Genomic DNA, 24,778 nt, shown 5'->3' on the forward strand with positions numbered 1-24,778 from the left:
ATATCAAAACTTTAAAGGGATTCTGAAGAACTGTTAGAACTTTGCTTTCAGCTTCCTTATGCACGTTATTTCTACTTGAGGATATGCTTTGTCAGCTTGTGCTCCAAGGTGAGCACTTGAACTAGAAAAGCAGAACTTTGTTACAGGAAATTCGTGCCCTGCTGCCCACCCCCCCCCCATCCCACTGCTTCAGTGGTCAACAGGGATGGTGTTGCTCATAGTGTAGTAATGACCAGGATTATTCTCCATGTGGCTCAAAGTCTGGAAAGAAAAATGACAATCCAAAGTTTTAGGTTAGGTATTTTAATCATAGTCTTATATTTAAGATAGTGTTTTATTTAAAAAGTATTTTAAGTATTTGAAACGTACTCAATTACATTATTTGTACAATGTGGCTGATTGCACTGAGTTCAAGACAGCTGTTCATTGCATCACTATTCCCTCACCCACTATTTGCTTCAAAACAATAAATCAGTTCAGGTCAAATTACAACAAACTGGGCTCCAAAACCTGTAGGTGCTGAACCACTAGAGATGGCAGCACATAGAAGGTTCAGTGCTGCAGTCACAGCTGGGGCAAGAAAGAGAAGTATCTTAGCCACTGTAAAAAAATTAGCTTTACCTTGAAACCACAGACTAGTTACAACCATGTTTTACATGCAATGAGAAGTGGTATGAAAAACATCCTATTTCATCAAGACACCTCTGCGAGAAGTGAACTGAAATCTCAGTGGAGTTGCCTGCTCACAGAAGAAATCACTATTACGCTTTTTTGGGGGAGAAAACCCAAATCCAAGAATTTTAAATTCAAAGTGAGATACTGTTGATTATTTGATTTTAAAAAAGCCTTCCATTTTACTTGTTTCTAGCAATTGACTGCACAATCAGAGGATTAGCTCTTTTCCAAGTAACTGAAATTAAGACCTGGTATAAACTCATAAATTGTCAATCTTAAATTTTGGAGTTTGAGGGGTCTGAGTTCTCCAGGAATGATTTGCAGTGGGTGTTGCAGGGAAAAAAGCTTTTATCAAGATGCCTTTGTTTTCTGGAAGATGGGAAAGAGTCATTTAATGCACATCCCTTCTCCAAAGGCAGGCCATCTTCTATATTAGATAGGTACCAAATACATTTGGTATAATTAAACACCGCCAACACCACCTTTTTTTTTTTTTTTTTAAAGAGATGTCCAGTACTCTGCCATCAACTCACCAGAAAAGGTAGTAGGGAAAAAAACCCCAAACAAAACCTGCAATGTTTATTATCTAAAGCTGTGTGTGACACTGCAGCACGTCAAAGTGAAACTCAGTCCACACAGATAATCCAATTACTTAAGCTTTTATGTGTTTGGTTAATTATAGAGTAGCTGAAGAGATTTGCTGTCTGCAATTAAAATCATCCTGATTACTTTGAATTAATTGTTGGGTTTTTTTCAGGCAACTAGTCATCTCACCATCAATGCAGGGCTCAAATTCATTTGTAATCACTACTTTAGAAGGCATAGTAACATACAGCTGAGAATGTACCAGCTCTAACAAGCTGGACAGGACTCGCCCAACTTGCCCTGCCAGCGTGTGTAGCTAGGTGAGGGAGTAAGAGCAAACCAGGCACACACAGACTGAGGATCTCATGTCACACCAGGTAACGGAGGAAGATGGACCCAGGGGTTTCTTACATTACCATCACCCATTTCACATGACAGCAAGCTTAACTCACCCAAGACAACAGGGCTGGGGGGAAGGGGAGGTCAATACGGAAGAAAAACTCATTGGCTATAACCATCTCTGTGTAAAGTAATTAAACATGCTCCAGGTGAGCAAATCTTCTGCACTCAAGAGTCATAATCTACCATAGTATTAACAGGACAGCACATCACTGCTAGCTTTCAGCATCTTTTATCCCACCTATTTACATTCGATGTATTTTTTCATGATCAACAAATTTGTTCAAGTTACTTAAGTTATCCCACCACTTAAAAAGAAAGGTCTCTGCAATTAGTTTAAACCACGGAGTAATCTTAACTTCATTCTTGGAAGCTTTGTCCAAGAGCTGTTTCAGTTCTTTCTGTGTCACGTAGCAGTAGCTTTGGATCTCATTAGGGTCGGGATTCAGCATTACGTCCTTCTGTACAAACAGGATATAGTCTATCTCATGTTCACCCCAGATCCCATCAGACTTGGCCTTGTAGTGAATCCGCGTCAGGTAGGAGATTTCTTCTGGAGTTACCTATAACCAGAACGCTTGTCAGAACCGGAGCCAAAGCAGAACAAGTGCATAACTAGGCATTACAGAATTAACAGCTATTAGGCTCTTCCTTAAAAAGTATTCTCCCCCTAAGTGCACAATTGCCATGTTCTTTGTGAAGAATTACTATGAATAAAAATATATATACTGCACTTTGATGACATGAATTGCACAGCATTCCTCTAGTCAGACTCACTTTGTAGTATTTTGGAGTGAGTATATATTTTTGGAGTATAATTGAGTGGATTTCTTCTATACAGTAATTTCAAATAATGTTTACCAGACTTTAATACACATTTACTGAAGCACTGATGAACACAAACACTTGCACCCACCTCTCACCTCCCAAGGAAAGCACCTGACTGCTACTTAAAGCCAATGTCAAAACTGGTACTGACAGGCCCCACAGAACCCTGACCTACCAGGGATCTGCACAGGCTGCAGACCGGGTAGTTCGTTCTGGGCACAACCCGAGCATTGTGTTTCCCCGTAGCACACTACTGCCACATCCTGTGGCACAAACATAATTAGTTATAAAACCTGGGAAGAGATTTTGGCCATGAGCACAATTCAGCTAGCTTCAACCTGCTCTCTGCATACTCCCAAACTGCCACCAGAAAGGAAGGTACCAGAAGTGAGCTGCGTGACTACTCTGGAAGAAACACCGAGTGCCCAGGCCACCCTACTTCCTGTAGGGAATTTGGGATTGCAGAGGGACTTGTACAGGGATGCTGGCAGCACACTCGCAGTGATGCTCTCCAAGAGCTCCTGTATCAGAGAATGCTGACAGAGCTCAGCCGTCAGCCTGGAGGAAGGATGGCACAGCCCCTTCCCCTAGCCAAGCGGGGCAGCCTGACCAGCTGGAAAACATGCAGGCACCCAAAATTAGACACGAAGCAATGCAATCCTTTACAGTGCAATCTCCTCTTTGGCTCCTATTTAGTTTGAGCAGTGGAATATTCTGAAATACCATTTACAGAGATAAGCTTTGAGACTCCAGGATATAGACAAAGTAGTCTCAAATTGACTAAGTTCCCTACATTTCCAAAGCCAAATTCATTTTCAGGTTTCAGGCTGACCCTATCTGCCAGATGCAGTTTGTAAATGGGCAAACACTGGCAAAAATTGCTTCTCCCTCCCTCCTTTACCTGCTCCATCGGAATTCCTAACTCTGCTTTTAGTCGTCTCTGTGCTGCTCTCCGAACACCAATGGCATTATTTTCTTCCAGTTCTAGTGGATGGCTTAGAGGATGACTGCAACAAGTGTTGGTAAAACAATCTGCAAGAAGTTTGTATCGGCACATTTTTGTCACGTATAAACCATTGGGGAAAACAAAACAAACCCCCAGAAAATCCCCAGAGATGTAGGACAGTCATTCAACACATCACAGTTGCAGAGAAGAGTCAGAGAAGGAGGATATTTTCACCTCTTATTTTTCTTTACACATTTTGCACGAGGATTTGCCTCTACTAAGTACTCCTTTGCAGGTTAGTGTTTGATACACATGAAAGATGTGCATTCTCACACCCAAGATAGCATCAACTTAAAAGTTGATAAAGACCTTGTTTATCCTGCAAATGCTATTTGAAATTACTTTGGGGAGCTTATATGCAACAGAATATTGAAAATATTCCCAGACCTTCAAGACCAGCTGACAGCAGAAGTAAATAAGCAGTTTATGCTTGTGTTTAAAGGCCAGACCCACTATACTCTGTTCAAAGTATAGAAAACTGTTCTCAGTTACGTAGAATAACTGTGATTGGCCAACGTTTTATCTGTAGAAGTCTAGCTTGAAATCATCTAAGCCAGAGTCAGATTACCTACAAACTACACTCAAGCATTTTGATTAGTTAGTAGTCAAGGAAAAAATTAAAACCAATCTCTAAAGTAAAGATTCCTTTGGAAGGAAAAAAAGGTCTTCCTTCCTCAAGTTGAAGAGGATTAGAAACACCTGTATTTGTTTTCCTTCTGAAGTGCTGAAACAGACAGCTTTATGCTTCCTCCAACATGTCTCATGTAAGTTATTTTTCTTTCATTCCACTTCTTATTTTTATGCCTCTCCATTTGTGTTTGATAGTAATAGCTCAGGAGTCTTCAAACATCATGCTTTATATGGTTTGGCCACATAGTTTCATTTCTTCTATAGTTAAAAAAGCATTTGTTAAGAAATACGCAGATAAAAGCCTGCAGACCTCACCAGAGCACAATGCAACTGCTTCCACACAGTAGGGCTCTGCTATGCATCAGCTACATGTCTTTACCAGTGGAATGAGAACACCTTCCACAGCTACCAGAGCAATTTCTTCAGCTCCGCTAAGTATGTCTTGCAGCAGAGGAGGTAAACTCACACTCTGCACTTGCGTAAATAGGATCAAACATGTCAGGGAACAATCATTTCCTAGGAACACCTATAACAATAAGCTAGCGTTCTCATTACCTTAGTTCATCCACAAGATATGTACATCTTGAACTCTTTAAGATTATTTAGAACCATCTCCTCTCCAAAGTAGTAAATTCTAAAACCTCGGAATGAGTTAACACTGCAAGATTAGACTGGCATATTTTTTAAGATACTGATTTAAATAAAACATTTTGATAAATACATATTTCAGTACTAACCTGGAAATGTTATTTTTGCACTTGACCTCTGCTGCAGCAACAGTTTATTTTCTGTATTAAATAAGAAAACACTGAAAGCTCGGTGCAGTAAACCTAAAAATAAAAAAAACCAGAAAGCACTATTTAACAGAGGAGAAAAAGAACATAAATACAGTTTAAGAGCTTAGAATGGCTTCATTTTGGGATAATGAATCTAGAATTCATATATGTTAAAACCCAAGGATTTAATAAAAAACTCACAGTTATTATTTAGGTTTCCATGGCAGCTTATGCAAAACATCATGAAATGCTAAGAACAACAATGCAACAGAAGAGTTCTACTAAACTTGGTCAGCCCACCATTCTGAACACGCACCTTTGAGCAAGCTAAGGAGGGCTCAGCATCCATGAATTTACTATCAAAAGGAGATGGCTCAAAAATTCTGAAAAAACTGTATGGAATTTCAAGATGCTTCTAGAAAAGTACAATGCAAAATAGGCTCCCTTAAAAACAGTACAATTGCTGTTTTCTGCAGCTTTTGAGTTTGTTATTCCTCACTCTTCAGGAAGATGTTTCCCCCAAGTACAGAAAAGGAGGTCACAAACTACTATGAGATTCAAGAATCTGACCAACCTCAAATAAAACCCACAATCAGTTAGAATGACAACCAACAAAAGAGCCTTTCCTATTAGCAGTATATGAAGTAGAACTCTGTGTGTACTATTTAAAATTCAAAGACTCTTCTACTTGAGAAGAACTCAGCAAAGAAGCAAGTCACATTCTTTAGAAAAGGCTACACAGAATCAGGTAGCTACAATAGGAAAAGAATATTGTCATTAAAATGTGACTCAAAAATATTCATCAAGACGTACAGCTTATATCCCAAATCACAGATTTCTCTCCTTTGTTGCTGCCTCCAATTGTGTGTTCCTCCATACTGCAGTATTTTTTTAAATTAGGTATTATATGCTGGAGGAGTAGGAAGATGTGGGGAAGTACTTGGTCTGGCCTAAGATTAAGGCTTTCATTTAATCGTGACTATACTTCTGATAATATTCAATCAACTTAATGGTTCAATTAGAAGGTAAGCAAGCTGTACCTTTATCAATGTTTTCATTCAAGTGACAGTTTTTCTTGGTATCTGCTCCAACCTTATTATCATTTTCATCGATAAGGATGCACATTTCTGCCAAGAGCTGCACCTGCTGCTCATCCAGGTGATCCGTGTTTACTTCAGGCATCCTGATGGTAGCAGAGGTTCTACTAAAAAAACAATGAAAAGTCATTCAGTTATAGTAACATCTATAAGATTGTGATCAGTGTGAGAAATAATCCAATGGCTAGGTTTTCCAGCACAGTGTAAATTGTGCACCAACTGTATTTTGGGGGGTTTACAAGCTTTTAGATTTCAGACGTTTCCTATCCATAACACAAATCACATAGCAACATTTTGTAGGAGCTTGAAAGATTTTTTGTTTCTCTGAAGGCCCATGCAGCAGCTGCTGCAGGAGAGCCGCGCCAAACGTTAACATGTGGATCGGCTGGCAGAATGGGAACCCCAAACGTGACCCCCAACAACGCTCACCCTGCCTGCTCCCGCAGCCCGTGCATGCTCTGCACTAAGGCTGGGTTACATTTACAACGCCAGACACCGTCTGCACCGGTATTTCTCCCTCTCCCCACCAGTAAGAGCCAACAGGGCTTCCCTGATGGGGACACGCAGCCCAAGGCACTTCCAGAACAGCCACACCGTCACCGCGGCCCCGCTGCACACTCCAGCCAGCCTCCCACCCCGCAGCCCCCTCGCCCGCCGGGCCCGCTCCCTCGGCGGCTGCCCCGTCGCCCCGCAGCCCCCTCCCCCGCCAGGCCCGCTCCCCCGCCCCGTCCCTTGGCAGCCCCTTCCCCGCCAGGGGCGGCCGTCGCCCCTCCGCTCCCCTCCCTCACCTTTCAGCCCAGGCCTGCCCCCTGCAGCGGCCGGCGGCGGACGCGAGCGGCTGGCGGCAGCGGCACCAACGCCCCTGAGGGACGGGGGCTCGGCGGCCGCCCGCGGTAACGGCGCGGCGCAGCACGCGCCACATGGCCCGTCACCCCGCCGCCGCCAATGGCAGCGCCCCCGAGCACCAACGTCACCGCATCGCCCGATCGCCCCACCGCGGCGCGGTTGCCCAGGAGGCGGGGCTAGCAATAACAGAGGGGAAAGGCATCGGGCGCAGCCAACCGCAACACAGCTAAGTAGAGGCACTGACCAATACGGAGAGGGTCTAACGGCGGGCTAGCCAATGGGAAGGGGGACGCCGCATGACTCGCGGCCCCGCCCAGCGGGGCACGGCCATTTCCGGCAGGCTGGACAGCGCGGGGCGGGGCGGGGCGGGTGGTGGAGGGCTCGGGTCTCGTCACCAGCCGCCCCTGAGGCAGCGTCAGGGCCCGATGGCTGCGGGGGATGTGCCGGGTGCGCAGCCGCTCGGTGGAACCTGCGCCAAGGCTGACGGGCAGGTTCGCCAGGTTGGGGCGAGGGTGCGTGTTGATCAGTGTGGTACAGGCTGGGCCGGGCACAGCAGGAGAGCGGCCTGCAGGCCTTCGTCTGGGCAGCGAGCCTTTTGCTGTGACTCGCAAAGGTGAAATATGGTGGGTTTGGGGTTTTTTTGTTGGGTTTTTTGTTTGTTTTATAATAAGGAGGTTTGAGTATTTCTAACGTGAAGCACCACTTACTGGCTTTTCACCCACCCGTAAAAACCAAAGGACCGCACCAAAGCACCAGCTCCTACAAATGTTCTTGCGTTTGTGGCAAACCATTCCTGGACTGCCTTTCTGATCAGTTCTGGGAGCATTCTTTCAGGTAGATGCCATAACCACCAGACTGTAGAGTTGCAGGGCTTTACGGCAGCCTCTGTAGCGTGCAATCTTTGATGTTTTTCTTTGCTCCATAGTAGAATCCCTTGAATTCAAGAGGTTAAGTCTGTGCCGTACAGATGACAACCTGTGGCACTTGTTGAGGTGGGGCGTACTGGTCAGTTGTCTCCTTCACTGACAGCTAGTTTGTTGAAAACAGTTCCTGTATTACTCAAGCTCTGGAATTGCCTAACTCATTAAGTTCTTAAGGGACACAGAATGAAATGCCTGGCTTCTGGACAGGAATCAAGTGTAGGCGAGATGTCAAGATGAGCTGCTCAGATAGGGTAGTTCCAGATAGGCACAGACACCCAGCCTAAAGGCAGAGGAGCTTCAATACCAGCCTCTGTAGAAACTTCACCGTAGTTGAGTACCTTCTGAGCAAGACTTATTTTGCTGTTTTATTGCCTTTCCACAGATTTGGATTTATGTTTTGATTCCATAAAAGGCCTAGAAATGACATTTCATGTGTTGTCTTGTGAGGCATTATTCTTTCTGATTGCCTATCAACTCATGTTCCAGCATTTCAGTCTGGTTTGTTCCGATTTTTCCTATGAACAGGACAGATGGCCATTTAGAGATCCCAGTAGCAGAACAAAATGTTCAGACTAACAGTGCATATCTTAAAAGATGGGTATCTTACAAGGGTTCCCCTGTGCAGAGCTTGATGAAGGGAGAGTAAGGGCAGAAGATGGTTTGAGTAGAAGCCACTTGAAACCAGCAGAGAGCATCAAAAATTAAAAAAAAAAAAAAGTATGAGAATGTGCCAGATGCTGCGTATCCCTTTAACTATAGAAAACACAACGTAAGAACATTAATGTTAATATTGTTATTCATTAATATACTACAAATGTAGTATTATCACAGGAACACTAATAATAATTAATAAGCGTCTCAGAAAGGACTGAAATGTACACAGATTACTTTTTATCCTGAGTCGCTGTTAAGCATGAAAACACAGTAACAGGAAATTGAGCTTTGCGGAAATACTGAGGACATCCTTTACCATATTGATCACTTGCTAGTTTCATTGTTCCACGTGAAAAAAATCGTATCAAATTTATCTTCTATTATTCTCCTAATGTAACCAATTACAAACTACACAAATCTATCAAAAATGCTCTTAACTACTGAGATGGACATGCAAACCAGCATTTCATATTAAGACAACAGAGTTAACCAACCCTTCCTGAGAGAGAAGCTCTGTTGCAACAGAAACTTCTGCCCTAAAAGAGAGAGATAGTGTCTGTACATGGGTGGGGCACAGCTGATTGGTGACATACACCAATGAGCAGGTCTACACAGTGATGTTCAGGCTGCAGGGTGGAGGGATACCAGAAAAATGTCCCTATAGATAATGGAGAAAAGAGACTTTTTTTCCTAGTGGTAACTGTTGAGAACTTCTATATCAGCACTTTAAAACCTGATGCTCAGAAACAACTATAGTTCCCGTCTTGAGCAGAGAAACAAAGCATTTCACCTGGAGCAATGTTGGTGAGCACCACGTCTGACAAGTCCTAGTGGATAATGAGAGGTAAAAAGCAGCCAAAAAGGATGAGAGAGACAAAGTAAACCCTTTTCACAAAACAGACAAGGGAGAGACCTCCCAAGCCTTTAACTAGAGACACTTTCAGTATTAGGTGTTTTATGTCACCTGTATCATCTTTCCTTGTGTGCCCTTCCAGACTTGCCCTGTACCTTCAAAGAAGCAATTTGTGTTGAAAATAAAACATCCTCATTTTTGTAATGGTATGCATTTCACTGAAACCTCAGAACTTTACTCCTCCCCACATAAACAGAAACATGCCTGAAGTGACATACACATGCCCTTGAGACTTCATTTAATTTATGCATCTCCTGAAGTCTGCTGACTTTCCAAACGCTCTGCTAACAAGGGAAAAGCAGTTTCTTGGCACCACTGGGAAGCTTCTCATTTCCCTTGAAAATCCAACTAGCTGCAAATCACTGACAGAATTTTGCTATCTACTAAGATAAAGGGAAATGCAACCCCCATCAAACTGGAGGAAAACATCTTAATTCTCCAGCAAGTTAAACAAGTACACAGTAAACCACAGGATGAAGCAAATGCTGAACAAACTTGGGATTTGACCCCAGCCTAGAAAGCATAGACTCTTGAGACATGCCTCTCCTCTGTTTTCAGCTTTGCCAAGGAAAATTAAGGGTTTCTTTGCACCCTTCAAATCCAGCCTGCCTCTTTTTAAGCTTCCTGTTCACTGGCTCTAATGTTTAAGACTTCCAGTTCACCCTTCTCAGCAATAGAGCTATCCGTGTTCCTGGTCTCCTTGAAGAATCCTTCTCAGAAGTCTGCTCCTGCCCTGGAGTCATAGCTCTTCAGAAAACATTTATCTAAGTGATCCACTTATGTACAGAGCAAACAACAGCCCAGGTTTTATCTGAATTGGGAGGTAAATACTTCCCAGTCCTAACTAATCTGCTGTTGTTCACTTGACCCTTCTCTCTTAAAAGGCCTATTTCAGGAAAGTGGGTTTGCTTCAGCTTGCTTCAAAGACAGATGGCTTTGTAGTAAAAAATGTAATACATGTATGCTAAATATATATAAGTAGGATCTTGTATTTGCATTCAGTTTTGCTATCTCAAGCATAATGGAAAGAATGCTGTGATGGATGGCTTCCAAATGTTTTTGTACAGCATAAGGTGATGATTAATGATATAGGAAACAACTCTTTTAGGAAGGAGTTATTAGGAGGTTTCCTGTATGAAGGAAGAAATAACCCTTGAGCCCTTTTCTCCTTTAGATCTGTTTGTCTTTTTTCTTTCTTTCTCTGGACAGGATGCTCTGCCTTTTCCTGCTACTTTTACAGGTTTGGAAAATCTTAATTTAGGAGATTCAGCTATTATTCTGTTGCTGGTTTCCTAAGCCTTGTATCTTGTCCTCTCGAGTCCAGCCAGCCAAATGTGCAGAAGTAGGTCTGGAAGGTGATGTCCAGGTTAACCTAACTTTTGCCAGTCTGTTTACTGCAATATGTATTAAAAAAGCTTCTTAGCTGTTGATAGTCACAGAATGGTTTGGGTTGGAAGGGACAGTAAAGATCACCTAGTTCCACCGCCCCCGCCATGAGCAGGGACACCTTCCACTAGACCAGGTTGCTCAAAGCCCCGTCCAGCCTGGCCTTGGGCACTGCCAGGGACGGGGCACCCACAGCTTCTCTGGGCAACCTCTGCCAGTGCCTTGCCACCCTCCAAGTGAAGAATTTCTTCCTTGTATCTAATCTAAACCTACCCTCTTTCAGTTTAAAGCCACCCTCACCCCCCACCCCTTGTCCTATTGCTACTTGTCCTTGTAAAACGCCCTTCTCCAGCTTTCTTGCAGACCCCTTTAGGTACTGGAAGGTCTCCCCGGAGACTTCTCTCTTCCCCAGGCTGAACAAGCCCAACTCTCTCAGCCTGTCCTCACATGGGAGAGGTGCTTCAGCCCTCTGGTCATCTTTGTGGCCCTGCCCTGGACTCACTCCAACAGGTCTATGTTCTTCTTACGTTTGAGGCCCCAGAGCTGAATGCAGTACTCCAGGTCGAGTCTCACGAGAGCAGATGCTAACTAGTACTGCTAGTTAGATATGATACCAACTTGTACTGCACTGTTTCCCTAGGCTCCTGTATTGCTATCTGTGTCTCATTTTAAAACAAGTAGTTTGTGAAAAAGCAGGTGCAGTCTTTTGTTCTTATATTACACAGTGGCTGCTACTGTTGTAGTGCCATGACAAAACCAAACTGGTAACAGGGCTAGAGTGACAATGGGCTGCTTCCTGTTCTTTTCTCATTAGAAAGCAACTGCGGCCATGCAAGGCCTGTTAATTTTCAGGTCAGAGCCACCCTGTATCATCGAAAAAGTTGTGTAAGCCCCTGTCTTTACTTATTACAGTATTTTTCATTTCTTCAGGAATAAAATGGTCACGTCTGTTTTTCCCCCTGCTGGTAAAGAGTGAACTTCTCCAGAGGATAAGTTGCCACCTGTTTTCCCAGGCAAATCTCAAATGCAGATCATTGTGCCCTCGCTGGACATCTTTTTTCTTCATACTTATAGCTAAAGCTGTTATGGTACAGTAGAATTATATTTGGATGAAGTAATTTTGGTAGGAATAATGAGGCTTTAAAAAATGTTTGGTTGGGAACTGAATAGCTGAGGACTTGAGTTGTGACTTGGCTAAGATGGCTGAGATAACTGCAACTGCACCAACTATAAAGAGAATTTAAAGCATCAAACAGTTGCATTTGGTCAGGTTCTGTTCAGGCTTCCTGCTAGACAACTCTGTTCCAGCTCTCGTCCATCTTTTGCCTGTTCTGTCTTCCCCCATTTCCTCTCCTTAAAGCCATTTAGCCATTCATTTTGCTTCCTTTTCTCTTTTTGGTGGCTTTGAAGAAGGGAATAGGTTAAAATTATGGGAAGTTCTCAACCAGTTAGGGCGTTTATCTTGTAGAATGACCTCCAGCGATGGAAAACCTACAGCGATGCTAGTAAATAGGTAAAACACACCATTTTTGTCAGTGTTAATACAGCTGCAGTTAAGACATGACTGCACAGGATGAGGTAAAAAGGAAAAAGAAGACGAAAGAGCAGCAGGCATAATTGTAGCTGGGAAGCACATGAAAAGAAAATGTAATATTTTCAGCCCTCACTGAGGCACATGTTCTTCTGGCCTTTCCACAGATCTCTTCTAAGGCAGCCAGATAATCTGCAGGAAGAGAGAAAATAATTAGGCAAAGGCCTCTTTTGACTTTCACAGTCTGCTACAATGAATGGGAGTTTTAGGTGAACGTTTCTTCTAAGTGTTAATCAGCAAAGGAATTAATCACATTTCAATTATGTGTTGTAAGCTTCAAAGCGAACAGCCTACTTGCAAATGTAGTGGTTAGCTTTGATTCACTGCTTCTCTCCTATCATCTGCAGATGCAGTCAGCAAGTCTGGGCTCAGTATTTTCCAGCCATTCTGTATTAGAAAATAAGGAATTCCAGCGTGTTTCAGGGGAGTTCCATCTCCCTTGCCAGTCCACAGCCATCCACTCGGGCATCAGTTTGGCTGCAATGCAATTCAGATGTTTGAATATCGGCGTTAAATCAAGCCCTAGGTGTTGATGTTGGTGCAAACTGGGGGACGCCGGGTGGCCAGCTAAGCACTGAGGCGTGGGGCTGTGGGCGCGGGGCCGTTTGCCCCGTCCCTCGCAGCATACCCGGGCCTGCGGCCGGGGGGATTCGCGTGCCGGTCCCCTGTTCGCGACCGCACCACAGGCTAAAGGCCGCACACGCCCGGCAGCGGTACGGCGCCGGCACCCCTGCCATCGCCCCACCGGGGCTCACGCCGCCACGCCAAGCGAGCCGTCCGGCGGCGGCCCGTACCCGGGTGCCGCTGGCATTTCCGGGCCTCCGGGCCGAAACCACCCGCGGCTGCGGCCACCGGGCGGGAGAGGGGCCTGGAGCGGCCGCCCACAGCCCGGCCCGTCGCCATAGCGGCGAGCGGGGGCCGCGCGCCGCTTCCGCCCGCCGCCGGATGTGGTCGCCAGGGCTCCTCACCCGCCGGGCGCGCGGCTGCCGGAGCGCGGCGCTGGGCTCCTCGCTGCCGCCGTTGGCCCTCCTGCCCTTCTTCTCCTCCTCTTCCTCCTCCTCCTCCCCGTCCCCCTTACCCTCCCGCGCCGCCTGCGGCCCTGCCCCTTCCCGCCCGCCGCCCCGGCTGTGGCTGACAGGTGAGTGCGGGCGGCCGCCGTGCCCCCCTTCGGCGCGCCCCTCAGCGGGGCGCAGACCCTCCGCCATCTTCCCGCCCGGCGCGTCCCCCCCGCTGCGGGTGGCGGCGGCTCCCTGAGGGGGTGCGGGCGCGGCGCGGCCCGGCCCGGTGCGGGGGGAGCCGCGGGGGCGGGGCAGGGCCGGGCCGGGGGTCTCGGGGGCAGCGCGGCGGCGGGGGCAGCGGGCGCGACCTGCGCGGTGCCGCCGCTCGCCAGGCCCGTGGCGGAACGCGGGGCTCCGGCCTCGGCGCCCCCTCCCAACCCGTCCCATTCCCGTCTGTTTCCGCGTGAAATGACTTGCACGTTCTTTCTAGAAAACCGAAATAACCGCAAACGAGCCCTTCTTCCTCTTCTCTTAGGTGTAGGTTGTTTTGGGTTTTTTCATCTTTTTTTCCCTCCCTAACACTTCCACCCCGAGGCCGTGGGGATGGTTCCAGGTGTGCAGCTAGTGGAACCCAGGGTGCCTGCTGAGGAGGCTCTGCTCGCCAGCTTTGTTGGTGTGCTGCTGCATGTCCTGAGGACAAGCCAGGTGTCGTACCTCATTAGTGTACAGGTTAAGTCCAGATCCTCTGATATCTGTACAAATGGAGTAAACATGAAATGCCCAGATTCCCTGTCTAGGGGGGCACGAGTGTGTGAGGAGGGGAGGTGCTGTCTGTGGACAGCAGGGTGGATCTGGCCTTCTGCAGCGGGAGGATGACTTGGAACCATCTGAGATGGGTAAAAGTTACGTCTGTAAGGGAGCCATTTCTCTCTGCAGTATTTCTCTTCCTGAGCTAAAAACAGTGAAGACAAACTTGAGGGAAGAATTAATATGCTTAGTGTATTCAGAGGTTGAGTAGATATTAGGTTCCAGTTATAGAAGAAAATTAAATAAAAAGACTGTGCTTATGCAAAGACAAGGAAAACTTGTCAAGTTAAGCCTTGAACTGTTCAAGAACATACTGGTGTTTGCAAAAAAAAAAAGAGAAACTTCTACATGTGTTTTTTATCCCTCTTGTTACATCTTCCAGCTTGTCCAAGTTTGTTTTGTTATAGAGGTTTAAAGTATGCTTCCTATAACAATAATTCATGGAAGGTTTACGTAAAGAACTGGTGGAACAGCTTCTTTGAAATGATTCAGTGTCATTGAGTACACCTTGAAATTATACAAACGTCTATTGTTCAGGCACCCATTTTGCAACATCACAGTAGTATCATTATCCTGAAGCAAATTTTGGAAACTGTTTTCCGAACAAGCCTGCTGTTGGCGTTTCTGATGTGATGTTTTTGAAAGTGAGCTGGTAACGTCAAGAATACTCAAGTATGTTTTCTAATGAGTAGTTTACATTAGATAAAATCTTGTGTGTGCGTGTGTCAGCCCTAACGTGTCTTGTAATAACTTTAAGGTGTAGCTTTGTGTGTTATGGACTGGGGCAGTTATTTTAAGAAAAGTTGCCTGCACCAAACATCAGAATTTAAGGCAGAGGCCACTGTAATGTTTGGTTTCTTTTTTTTTTTTTTTTTTTGCCTGTTTATGTGTACATTTGTCCCTAAACTAGTTTATCATGCTAAATCTAAGGGTAACTCTTTCTAAGATGAGACTCTCTAATGTAGATATGCCCTTCCACCATCTTTCTTTTAAATTTAGGACTTGTTTAAAGGATGCAGTCTTGTATGGACTGAAGTGCTTGAGAATGTTGGTACAGTCATGGGAGAAATATTGTGAGTGTGGTGATAGTGTCTTGAAAGAAGAGCTTGCTTCTACAAAATCCAGAAACTGCAAGCCAGGACTAGTATGCATCAAGTAAGGAGAAGTTAAGTTATATGTTTGAGATGAGATTGGAATGTTTTTTTGTCATGGAATTTTTAAGTCTTGGAGCTAAGACTAGTAGCTTGTTTTGTGGGTTGAAGGCCAGGGTGAGGGCCTTGTTTTGGAGGCCACTGCTTCAAACCCCTGTGGTGGAGAGTTTGTTAGTACTGAGGAATGGATGAGAATTGCGATGGTGTTCTTACAAGCCAGAGTGGTTTGTTATTTCCTTGAGTAATACCTACTGACTGTTTTGAGACTGTCTTAGTGTCTCAGGATGATAGGACTAGGTACTTGCAGTGCTGTTACATGTGCTATTGGAAAGTTTGGTAAGTTCTCTGTGGTAGGCCATATGAGGAAAAGCTTCAAGGATGTGCTGTACAAAGTTTATTTATTGGTGTGTCGGAAAAGCTTGCTAAATGTATTATAGTTACTGTCAAAGTTGCTTGCTTTTGTTGGTGTTTGAAGCAGTAGAAGATGCTAATTTATTAGCAAATAATATATTCCCAAATGAAGAGCAATGATATTAGAGGTCACTCTGCTTACATAAAAGCATAATTGCAATTTGTCTGGTACTTCATAATAAGTACCTACATATTGTTTGTTTAGACTAGCACAATAAGATTCTGGCCTCTGAATATGGTGCGGTGTTTCCTTAAACAAATACCTGATTAAACTGCCTTTGCTCTTAAACTTCTTTTGGATTCTTCACCCTCAGGTTTTCTATTTGCATACATACCTGCACATGCATCTAGACTACTTCTAGGCTATTACAGATTTGCTCATACAGGAATGGGAGCTAAAATGTCTGTGAAACAGCTAAGGAAATAGAGTAGCCTTCAAACATATTTTAGCATTTAACCAGCAGTAATCTAGCAGGACCTGATTCTGTCTTTTGAATTCCTCAGTAAAGTCAGCTAACCAATACCTGTTGATAAAACAAAGTACGATATATACTCATAGGTAATTAACTAGTGTTAAATGTAAGGTTATATTGTACCCTGTACCATTTAAACTGGTTGAAACTGTGAGCACACTCAGTGAGTGTAGGTAGCACAGATCTCGAAGGAGTTGTATGCTTTCAGGACATCAGCAAGTTCACTTAACAGGTCTCGGTCTCGTGATTATTAGTGGACCCAGGCAGGTTTTTTCTATATTATAAATTAAAAAAAACAAACCCCTATCCAAGTTTGATATTTATTATTGTTTAATGTTAGTCAAAATGAGTCTGTCTGGTTGAGAGTACAATTTCTTGCTTTAGTAGAGACTGTTTGGCAGGCTAAGTCTGCACTGCATTTTGGTGTGATTGCAGCATTTGCTGTCATGGTTGAATTAGCAAGATAAAAGCTTGCTAGCAGCAAAACTGGGCTGGCTTACACTTGGATGTTGATGCTAGAAGCTTGGTCAGAGTAGGTACTTAGTAATGCGTTAAAGCTTTTATTGTCGATTTCCAGATGTATAACATACTTCAAATTCATTGGTACAGTTTTTTACTATGCTTTCTGTTGAAGGGAGGTTGCGACCTTTTCAGTGGTGGATGCTTTCCCCTTTTACATTTCGAGGAACATCCAGTTTTGTTTGAAGTATGCTGCACTAAATTTAGAAGAAGAATTAATGTTGTAGTGCTTGAGTGAGATTTCATAAGGTTTGAGCACACTTGACAGTGGTTCTAGCATCCTCTGTCATGATCTGGGATGGTTTTGTTTCCTAAATATTTATCTTTAGCAAAACAACTACTCTTACAAAGAAGTCTGTTTAGCCTGGTCTTTCTCAGGTGTGCTGTATGCTTGGAGCTTGCATTGAATTAATGGAGTTTGAATGTACAGCATCTTTGAAACAAATTGTTCACTGAAGACCTCAAAATGGAAGTTTTGCTCTTTTAAATCCAGTTTCTTTGCATATTAATAAAGATTGTAGAGGCGAACATTGGTACTTAAATTCCCTTAACTCATGAGTAATGCTGTCAAATTGAGTTATGTGTAAGTAAGAAGGTAATAACTGTAATCATTCTCTTCTTTTTTTGCCTTTCCCTCTCTGCCTTGTGGAAAAATCCCCAACCTAAACCAAAAGATCAAAACCCCAAACCCCCTCACCCATGTTAATTGGCATCTTTGTATCTTAAGTTTTTAATGTTGCACAGAATAATTACTATTGTAAAAAGTGTTAGTTTCTTACATAGTATACACTGAAATTTTGTTCTAAACTGTTTGAAAATGAGAGACCTGAGACTAAGACATTTAAGAGCAAATACAGTAAAAAAAATTCTGTGTTCTTTGATTATTTATTTTTTTTTGTAATACAATCCTTTAAATAGTAAGTATTACTATTGTGAAACTCTAAACAAAATGGAGCAGGGAAATCTTGGATAAGATGTTGCTGAAACTTCCTGATGCTTTTCCCTTTACAGACTTCTGTGTTGTCTTGTATGAACAAAAAAGGAAATGCAATACTGTAGCCGTTCTGTCTGTGCCTGACACTTCTTAAAACAGATTTTCTTCCTGGCTTCAGCAGCATGCATACTCCAGGAATTCTTTCCTTTCAGCAGTCTGCTTGTTCTGTGTTCAAGAGTAGAAGTAGTAGGCAAGTAGAATTAGTTGATAGCTGCAGTGAATTTTTAAGTCTAGTAAGACCAGTGTGTGCACTTCTGTTTAGTGCCATTTCTTTGTTGTAGCTAAATAAAACAGCACTTGGTTACACATCTGCTCTTTACTGTTACTCTGATGAAATATTTCCTGTGACTGAATTCATGGTAACACCTGTCACAGAAAGGTAGGTGGCAGAACTTTAATTTAACACACTCTAAAATATGCTGCGAGTTTAATTAAAGTACTTGAAATACTGAAGTATCTTTGCATTTAGAAAGTTGTAATCACCTGTGGTCTAGATGTTTTCTAGGACATCTTTTTCTCCCCTACTTATGCTGATTGAATTTGTCAGAAATTCATTTGGTACCATTCTCCTGAGGCTTTGATGGATCGCTGTGTGAAGAACACTATGCAAAAGCAGCATTTTCCAAAACGGTTGAGCAGAATAGCTCAATATGTTTCATAAGCTCACTTTTTAATACTGCAGTACTTGTGAATTGCCCCCCTTAATAAATATTGTTTAGTGATACAACATTTCCCCCCATTTTCTGTGGGTTTTTTTTGCTTGTTTGTTTTTTGTCGGAAAGTACTTTTGTTTAGCGCTTTTTTTTTACTCTTGATTGCTGATTTTTAGCTTTTGTGAATTCAGCTTCATTTGGTTCAGGGAACAAGAGTTCTGTACTTTGTAATTTTTCATCTTGTAGTATTACTAAGTAGAAGGAAAGTGAATTTATCTTTTCAGAACCCATTTGTAGCACTCAAAAGTTATGATTAGGTACATCTAACTAACAGTATATAATGGGTCATTTTGAAGTCTTTTTTTCTTACTTTGACTGGGATTTGGTGCTTAGCCTTGACTTGTTTTGATGTTTTCCTTCACCCCCCTTCCCTGTTGTCTGGTGTGTTTTAACTACAAAATTTTCAAAACTGTGAAAGACTTTGACTGGTTTGTATACTACTGAATGTTTCACTAATCAATATTTAATATGGTTTTCATAGGATATGTAACATGACACTGATATTCTGGACAGGTAATTTTAATTGTTTGAAAACCTTACATAATAAGGGGAATCAGGTAACTGCTAGAAATGAGCACCTTATTTATTTATTTTTTTAGCATCATATTGCCAAGGATCTGTTTTGTGAAATCTACGCTTGAAAAATCTACAGCTTCTTACTGTTGCAATTAGCATCAAAATAAATCTGAAATTGTCAAAGTGAAGTTAATATTTAAAGGGACACTGTCACTTTTAAAACCTGAATTTACATCCTGGTTCTAAAAACTTTTAGTTATTGCTCCCTTACTGGAAAGTTTGTCAGGCTATTTGGTGGAATTCAGAACAATATTAAAGGCAGTGAAGCTCATCCCCTTTGGCTTCTCCTTCCTATCCTCTGTGTGCACATGACTGCTTGTGGCCTCTTTGGTTTCAGCTTTGGTATGGCTGTGTGCGCCCTCTTGCAGAGCCTGGGGACGAGCGTGCATGCTTGCTCTCTCCAGTACAGTGCATGAGTGATGTGGTCATGCTGGTGCATGAGGAGAACGCAGTCACGGTCAGTGACACTGGCTGCAGATGAAGTGCTGCTACCAAATAAATACAGTAACGGAGGTCCTTCTTACCTCATCTTTTCTGTTTGCTTATGAGCTGTGACAGTAGAAACTTTTATGTAGTCGATGTGAGAATTTCAGTATGTAAACATGTAATCTCACCCATTTGACTGTGTCCCTTTAAATTCTATATGCTAGAATGTATAGCTCCCAAATCTGTACGTACTGGTACTGAGTGGTGCGGTTGATTCTCTTGAGGGAAGGGATACCATCCAGCGGGACCTTGACAGGCTTGAGGAGTAGGCCCGCGCGAACCTCATGAAGTTCAACAAGGCCAAGTGCAAGGTCCTGCGCCTTGGATGGGGTGATCCCCAGTGTCAGCACAGACTAGAGGATAGATGGGTTGAGAGCATTTGTGCAGAGGAAGACTTGGAGATACTGGTGGATGAAACATCTGACATGATGCAGCAATGTGTGCTTGCAGCCCACAAAGCTGAGAATGTGCAGTACAAGAAAGGCAGTGTGAGAAAGATATGGACCTTTTGGAGCGACTCCGGAAAAGGGCCACAAAAACGATCAGAGGGCTCGAACACCTCTGCTATGAAGAGGGACTGAGAGAGTTGGGGTTGTTTAGCCTGGAAGAGTTGTCTCTGGAGAAGACCCTGTTGTGGCCTTTCAATAATTAAAGGGGGCTTTTAAGAAAGAGGGAGAGAGACTTTTTACGAGGGCCTGTAGTGACAGAACAAGGGATAATGGTTTGAAACTAAAAGAGGGTAGATTTAGATTAGATATAAGGAAGAAATTTTTATGATGTGGGTGGTGAAACACTGGAACAGGTTGCCTGAAGAGGCTGTAGATGCCTCATCCTTGGAAACAACATTCAAGGTCAGGCTGGACAGGGCTCTGAGCAACTTGATCTAGTTGAAGATGACTCTACTTATTGCAGAGGAGTTGGACTAGATGACCTTTAAATGTCCCTTCCAACTGAAATCATTACATGATTTTATGAAGCCATCCAGAAAAGGGTATTTCTTGGTAAAGTCCTCTAAGATGAAGTAGTTTGGCACCAGAGGGCAAACGGAAGTTAACGTAGTTAAAACAATGCCTGCTAAGGCATAAACCATATTAACATATTTGTGTACAGCTCAGGAGCCGTATCTGGCAGGAATAAGAAATTAAGATTATTTTTTTTTCCCACAGAGCTTAATTGAAATGGTGTTAAGTGGTTTATGTCATGATATGTAACTGTGTATGTATAGCTGTCTATGTGTGTGCACACAGTTTGGTGCTTTGGGCCTTAAAAATTAATCCTGAATACTGCAGAAATAGTAAACTGAGCCATTGAAAGAGTGGCTCTCAAGGGAGGTAGGAAGGAGGGTGGAAGAGAAGAGAATATATATGTGTTTGGGATATGATCATGTTTTGAAAAGAAACAGAAATGTGGTGAGCACTGAAAACCTGTTCCTAATTCTTGACCATATGTCCAAGAATAGGAAGATACTTAGTGAAGCCCAGAAAACTGGCAATAATTTGTTTATGGGATGGGCTTTTTTTAATTTCATCCTGTCTTTCTGTGGTAGAGGCATCTAGCCACAGTGAAAAAAGATATCCAGTCAAAGAAGAAACTGCCCAATGGTAGTTAATTTAGTTCTTTAATTTGTGAATATAGCTAATTAGTTACTCCTGATTAATCACACATAAAAAGCTCTGCTGGGATTAGGTGCAGGGGAGGACTGTGCTGAGTCCAGAGGAAATGAACAAAATCATTTCAGTGCAGTAAAAGATACAGGTGCAACCTGAATTTTATTTTAGATTCACTATGGAATTGGTGTCAGGTTACTGGAAATCATCTGTTCCAAAAGCTAATTAAAATACCAGTTTTTTTAATGAGAAAATTTGAGGATAGATGGGCATCAAATCCCTAACTAAATCTGTCTCATTTTGATATAAATTTATGTATCTGTGCATATTTTCATGACATAAAAACCAAAGCAAATTTAAAGTTGTTATTATTTATGGCACATACTGTGTTTTTAGCAAGGTATGCTTTCTTTGGTTTCCTTGGCTTTATGATATGTTCAAAAGCTGAAAATACCATGACAAAACCACTGAACTGGTTAATGCCTAGTCTTGTTAATAGTGATGGTGCTCATTCCTAGCTTGAGATCTAGTGTGCCGGTGGATCTTAAATTGGAAATGGCCCTGGGTTTGCTGTAAATTTTCTGTGATCAACTTACTTAAAAGGAAGCTCAGTTGCCTTGTTAGCTTTGCCAACTCTGCTCTCCTATTTCTCTGCAGACTATTGCAGCTATTTTAAGTTGTAATTGTTTCAGAAATCATTTATGCTGGAGAATGAATTTTTATTTTGTTCTCAATGTTCATGATAGGTTTGATTACTCAAAAACTTTCAAAAACATTTGAAATGTTTAACAACTGGTACCCCATGAAAATAAAATAAAATCTGTTGAATATCTGGTTTAAAAAAAATCCAGTAATTAAATGTTTTTTAAAAATAAGATTTTGACAGTAAAGTACATATTCTCCACATCTATGCAAGAAATCAAACATAATTTGATTTTTCTTAAACAGGGGAAAGCAGTATATCATGCATGGTAATATTAATTGGTGATACTGTCAGGTGCTCTTAGGGATATTAAAGATGCTTATTTGGCTTTAACAAGCTGACAAAAATTAACAGCAACAGCCTGGTAAGTCAGGTGCACTTTTACTGTTCTTGTAAGTTCATAGGCACTTTTACTACCAAGAAAGTGAAACTGTGAGCTGCCAAAAATTGTGGAAAGTAGTTTTCAGAACTTCCGTCATTAAAATTAATTTCTGCTTATGTGTCGACAAGCACATCCATTAAATTTTGTATACTAACACTTAATCTTGCATACTACATTTTTAACCTGACAGTGTCCCTAAATTATCATGTCTGTTTGCTTTCATTTTCCAGCTGGGTTTTAATTTTGCATGCATTTTGGTGGAATATAGTATGCGTAATAGTTGTTTCCTGGAAGCATTTGGGGCTGTCTCTGCTAGCGCTCTCCAGAATGGGCAAGGTAGTGGAAGTTGTTTTCTTTTTGTGGAGGTTTGTTAGCTAATGAATAAGTAATGCAGAAGTGATTCCACTTTATTTACATACATGCATACATGTTTTTGAACTTAATGTTGTTTGAAGAATAGCTGTAAGTAATAGGGAACCCTTCCTTTTAATGACAACCCAAACAACACCAAAATTTAGTAGAATTAAATACTTCTATTTTGAGAAAAAAATATGTTAAACTCTGATTAGTTTGCAAAGCAATTTGTAAATGTAATGCTTGTCCTTAGTTTATCATAGGAGCCTCCGTGAAGCTGTTTTTTTGAAGTAATGCCAATAGAAAGTGGAAGTTGTGCATCTGCTCGCCAAGCAAAGCAGAAGCGTAAATCACACAGTCTTTCAATCCGAAGAACCAACAGTTCCGAGCAAGAACGGGCAGGACTGCAGAGAGACATGTTGGAAGGACAGGTACGATCATACACTGCTGCTCAGGGAACTTCTGTAACTTTTTAATGAGTGTTTTCTATGTGAAGAAATGAAATAAACCTTAAGTAATTAAATACGCCCAGTAAAGCTTCAGGGCCAGCAGACTGTCTTGCTTGTAAGTGCTGTCTTCGGAGACTGCCGTGGATGTTAACAGTGTTTCAGATTGTATTCAGTCAGGCCTGTGGAGCTTTATGTTGGCTTTTGTGTGTTCATACATGAATGATAAAATCATGAAGAAATACAAAGAAACAGCCTGTTTATTTTGCTGTAGGCCCCCCCTGCCCCCTTTCCTTTAAAGCTGAAGATTGATTTTTGATAGTTCCTAAGTTTGAATTTGGAATAGTAGTAACCCAGGAATATGAATATACCAAAATACTTGTTATTATGACTCTGATAGGGAAGGTATTAGTGGTGCTGTTCTGCATTCCTTTCCATAAAGTAAACAAATACTGCCTGCTTGACAGAGGCATGAGCTAACTGAGATTTTTGTTTGTGTGGGTTTGTTTTTGTTTGGTTGCTGTGTTGTTTTTTTTTTAAATTTGGCTCAAATGAAGGTGTGATATTCTATGTATTAAATTTAAGGGAAGAACAACAACAGAGTTTATTTAATCATGTCAGTCTGTGTAGCGGATGCAGTCTGGAGCCACTTGGGAGTGTTCCACATAATATTGACATTAACTGTAGGTAAGGTTCCTGTAGGAAGTATTTGAAGTAGTTCTGCCATAGATAAGCAAATATCAGTTTGAAAACTATTTATTGTCAAATTGAGTGTGCAATGTTAATGCAGGCCTGGCAAAGATCATGCAAAAAACTTTATCAGAGAAGTGGTTTGAAATGCTAACAATGTTTGGCTACGAGAAACCTCCCTTTATGGACTCTGCAGATGCTCTGAAGGGAAAACCTTGTCTTTTCTCTGTTTTGTGACTTTTTTTTTAATTGAATCTATTATTCATAAATTACACTGTTAGTTTTCTGGGAACTAACGGAGCCCAAGCTGTTGCTTCTAGTCTTGTAGGAGTTGGAGAATGTAAGTACTTGGATGGAAAACTGTTCACGTATTTGGACTATTTCAGCCTTACTTCAGGGAAGGAGTGAAGGGTGGCTGAGAGGTCAAGCCGTACTGTCACTTCTGTCTAGTAAATCAAAATTTTAAGCTGTTTTAGTACTTCTGTCAAACTCTGTAGGTGTATTATGCTGTACTATTTAAAACATTTACATATTTTAAGTGTGTTATGTATCATCTCACTTAATTTTGTTGACTTTTAACCTTGAACAGCCAGTGGCGGATTCTAACGAGAGTGTTAATGCCCTTTCACAGTGTAGCTTTGAACCGCATGAGATCTACATAGGTACTTTTGCAGATAAACAGATAACATTATTGCATGGTATTTTAATAAGCTAATTTAAATAATGCCAACTTTAAAGATGGTAAAGTGGATGTGTTTTACTATGCTGGTTACTTGAGGATGGGTTTAGATCTGCTTACGCTTTCAGGCTCTGAGAAGTGCATTGAAAACCTTTCCTACCTCTCCTTTTCTATTTCAAAAATTGTAGGACAACTTAGTTTCTTTCATAACCTTGCTGTATGGGATTATTGGGTAATTGAAGCAGAAATAATTCTTCCAACTTTAGTGTTTCTCTTAGTGTTTCATTTGTATAGTATTCTTGTTTAATCAATTTTGTTTCAAGTTGGTTTTAATCAGGATCTGTTTCACATTCTGGTTGACACTGAATGCATGAACAAAAGTATTGTCTCAAGGAGGAGGCAGATGAAGATGCAGGAAGGAATATCGTGGGGGGCGTAAGCAGCATAGTGCCACTTCTTTGAGCACAGTGCCTGTTTCAG

General features: G+C 42.2%; 2 protein-coding genes and 1 long non-coding RNA gene across 5 annotated transcripts in view; 1 reads left to right on the forward strand and 2 right to left on the reverse strand.

The window, feature by feature from the left end:
* Positions 1-287: 287 nt before the first annotated feature.
* IDI1 (isopentenyl-diphosphate delta isomerase 1) lies at positions 288-6,993 on the reverse strand. 2 transcript variants are annotated; one of them, XM_055708568.1, is made up of 5 exons: positions 6,785-6,993; positions 5,940-6,100; positions 4,861-4,953; positions 3,389-3,519; positions 288-2,222 (listed from the first exon to the last, which is right to left on the reverse strand). In XM_055708568.1, the coding sequence occupies exons 1-5, from the start codon at positions 6,916-6,918 to the stop codon at positions 1,905-1,907; spliced, it is 837 nt and encodes a 278-aa protein (XP_055564543.1). In that variant the 5' UTR covers positions 6,919-6,993; the 3' UTR covers positions 288-1,904. The 2 variants fall into 2 exon arrangements, with proteins under 2 accessions (XP_055564543.1, XP_055564542.1); XM_055708567.1 differs by having other exon boundaries at positions 5,940-6,103; positions 6,785-6,992.
* A 5,360-nt stretch (positions 6,994-12,353) lies between these two features.
* On the reverse strand, positions 12,354-13,120 carry LOC114016713 (uncharacterized). Its single transcript, XR_003561355.2, has 2 exons — positions 12,604-13,120; positions 12,354-12,441 (listed from the first exon to the last, which is right to left on the reverse strand). It is a non-coding gene; the product is annotated as an uncharacterized LOC114016713 (long non-coding RNA).
* A 163-nt stretch (positions 13,121-13,283) lies between these two features.
* Positions 13,284-24,778, forward strand: part of WDR37 (WD repeat domain 37) — a 48,177-nt gene continuing 36,682 nt past the window's right edge. Inside the window, exons 1-3 of one of the 2 annotated variants that reach the window (XM_055708104.1) lie at positions 13,284-13,447; positions 18,857-18,888; positions 22,737-22,914. In XM_055708104.1, the coding sequence (XP_055564079.1) occupies positions 22,777-22,914 (138 nt within the window). In that variant the 5' untranslated portion in view covers positions 13,284-13,447; positions 18,857-18,888; positions 22,737-22,776. The remainder of the gene's footprint in view (positions 13,448-18,856; positions 18,889-22,736; positions 22,915-24,778) is intronic. The other variant, XM_055708103.1, reaches the window with a different exon arrangement.

This window comes from Falco cherrug, chromosome 4 (assembly GCF_023634085.1).
Source record: "Falco cherrug isolate bFalChe1 chromosome 4, bFalChe1.pri, whole genome shotgun sequence".
Lineage (NCBI taxonomy): Eukaryota > Metazoa > Chordata > Aves > Falconiformes > Falconidae > Falco > Falco cherrug.

Excerpts from the sequence above, each read along its gene's own strand:
- IDI1 (XM_055708567.1), bottom strand. The coding sequence starts at position 6,918 with ATGTGGCGCGTGCTGCGCCGCGCCGTTACCGCGGGCGGCCGCCGAGCC. Across the intron at positions 6,104-6,784 it reads GGGCAGGCCTGGGCTGAAAG|TAGAACCTCTGCTACCATCA; the intron begins GTGAGGGAGGGG and ends TTGTTTTTTTAG. Across the intron at positions 3,520-4,860 it reads TGCAAAAATAACATTTCCAG|ATTGTTTTACCAACACTTGT; the intron begins GTTAGTACTGAA and ends AACTTCTTGCAG.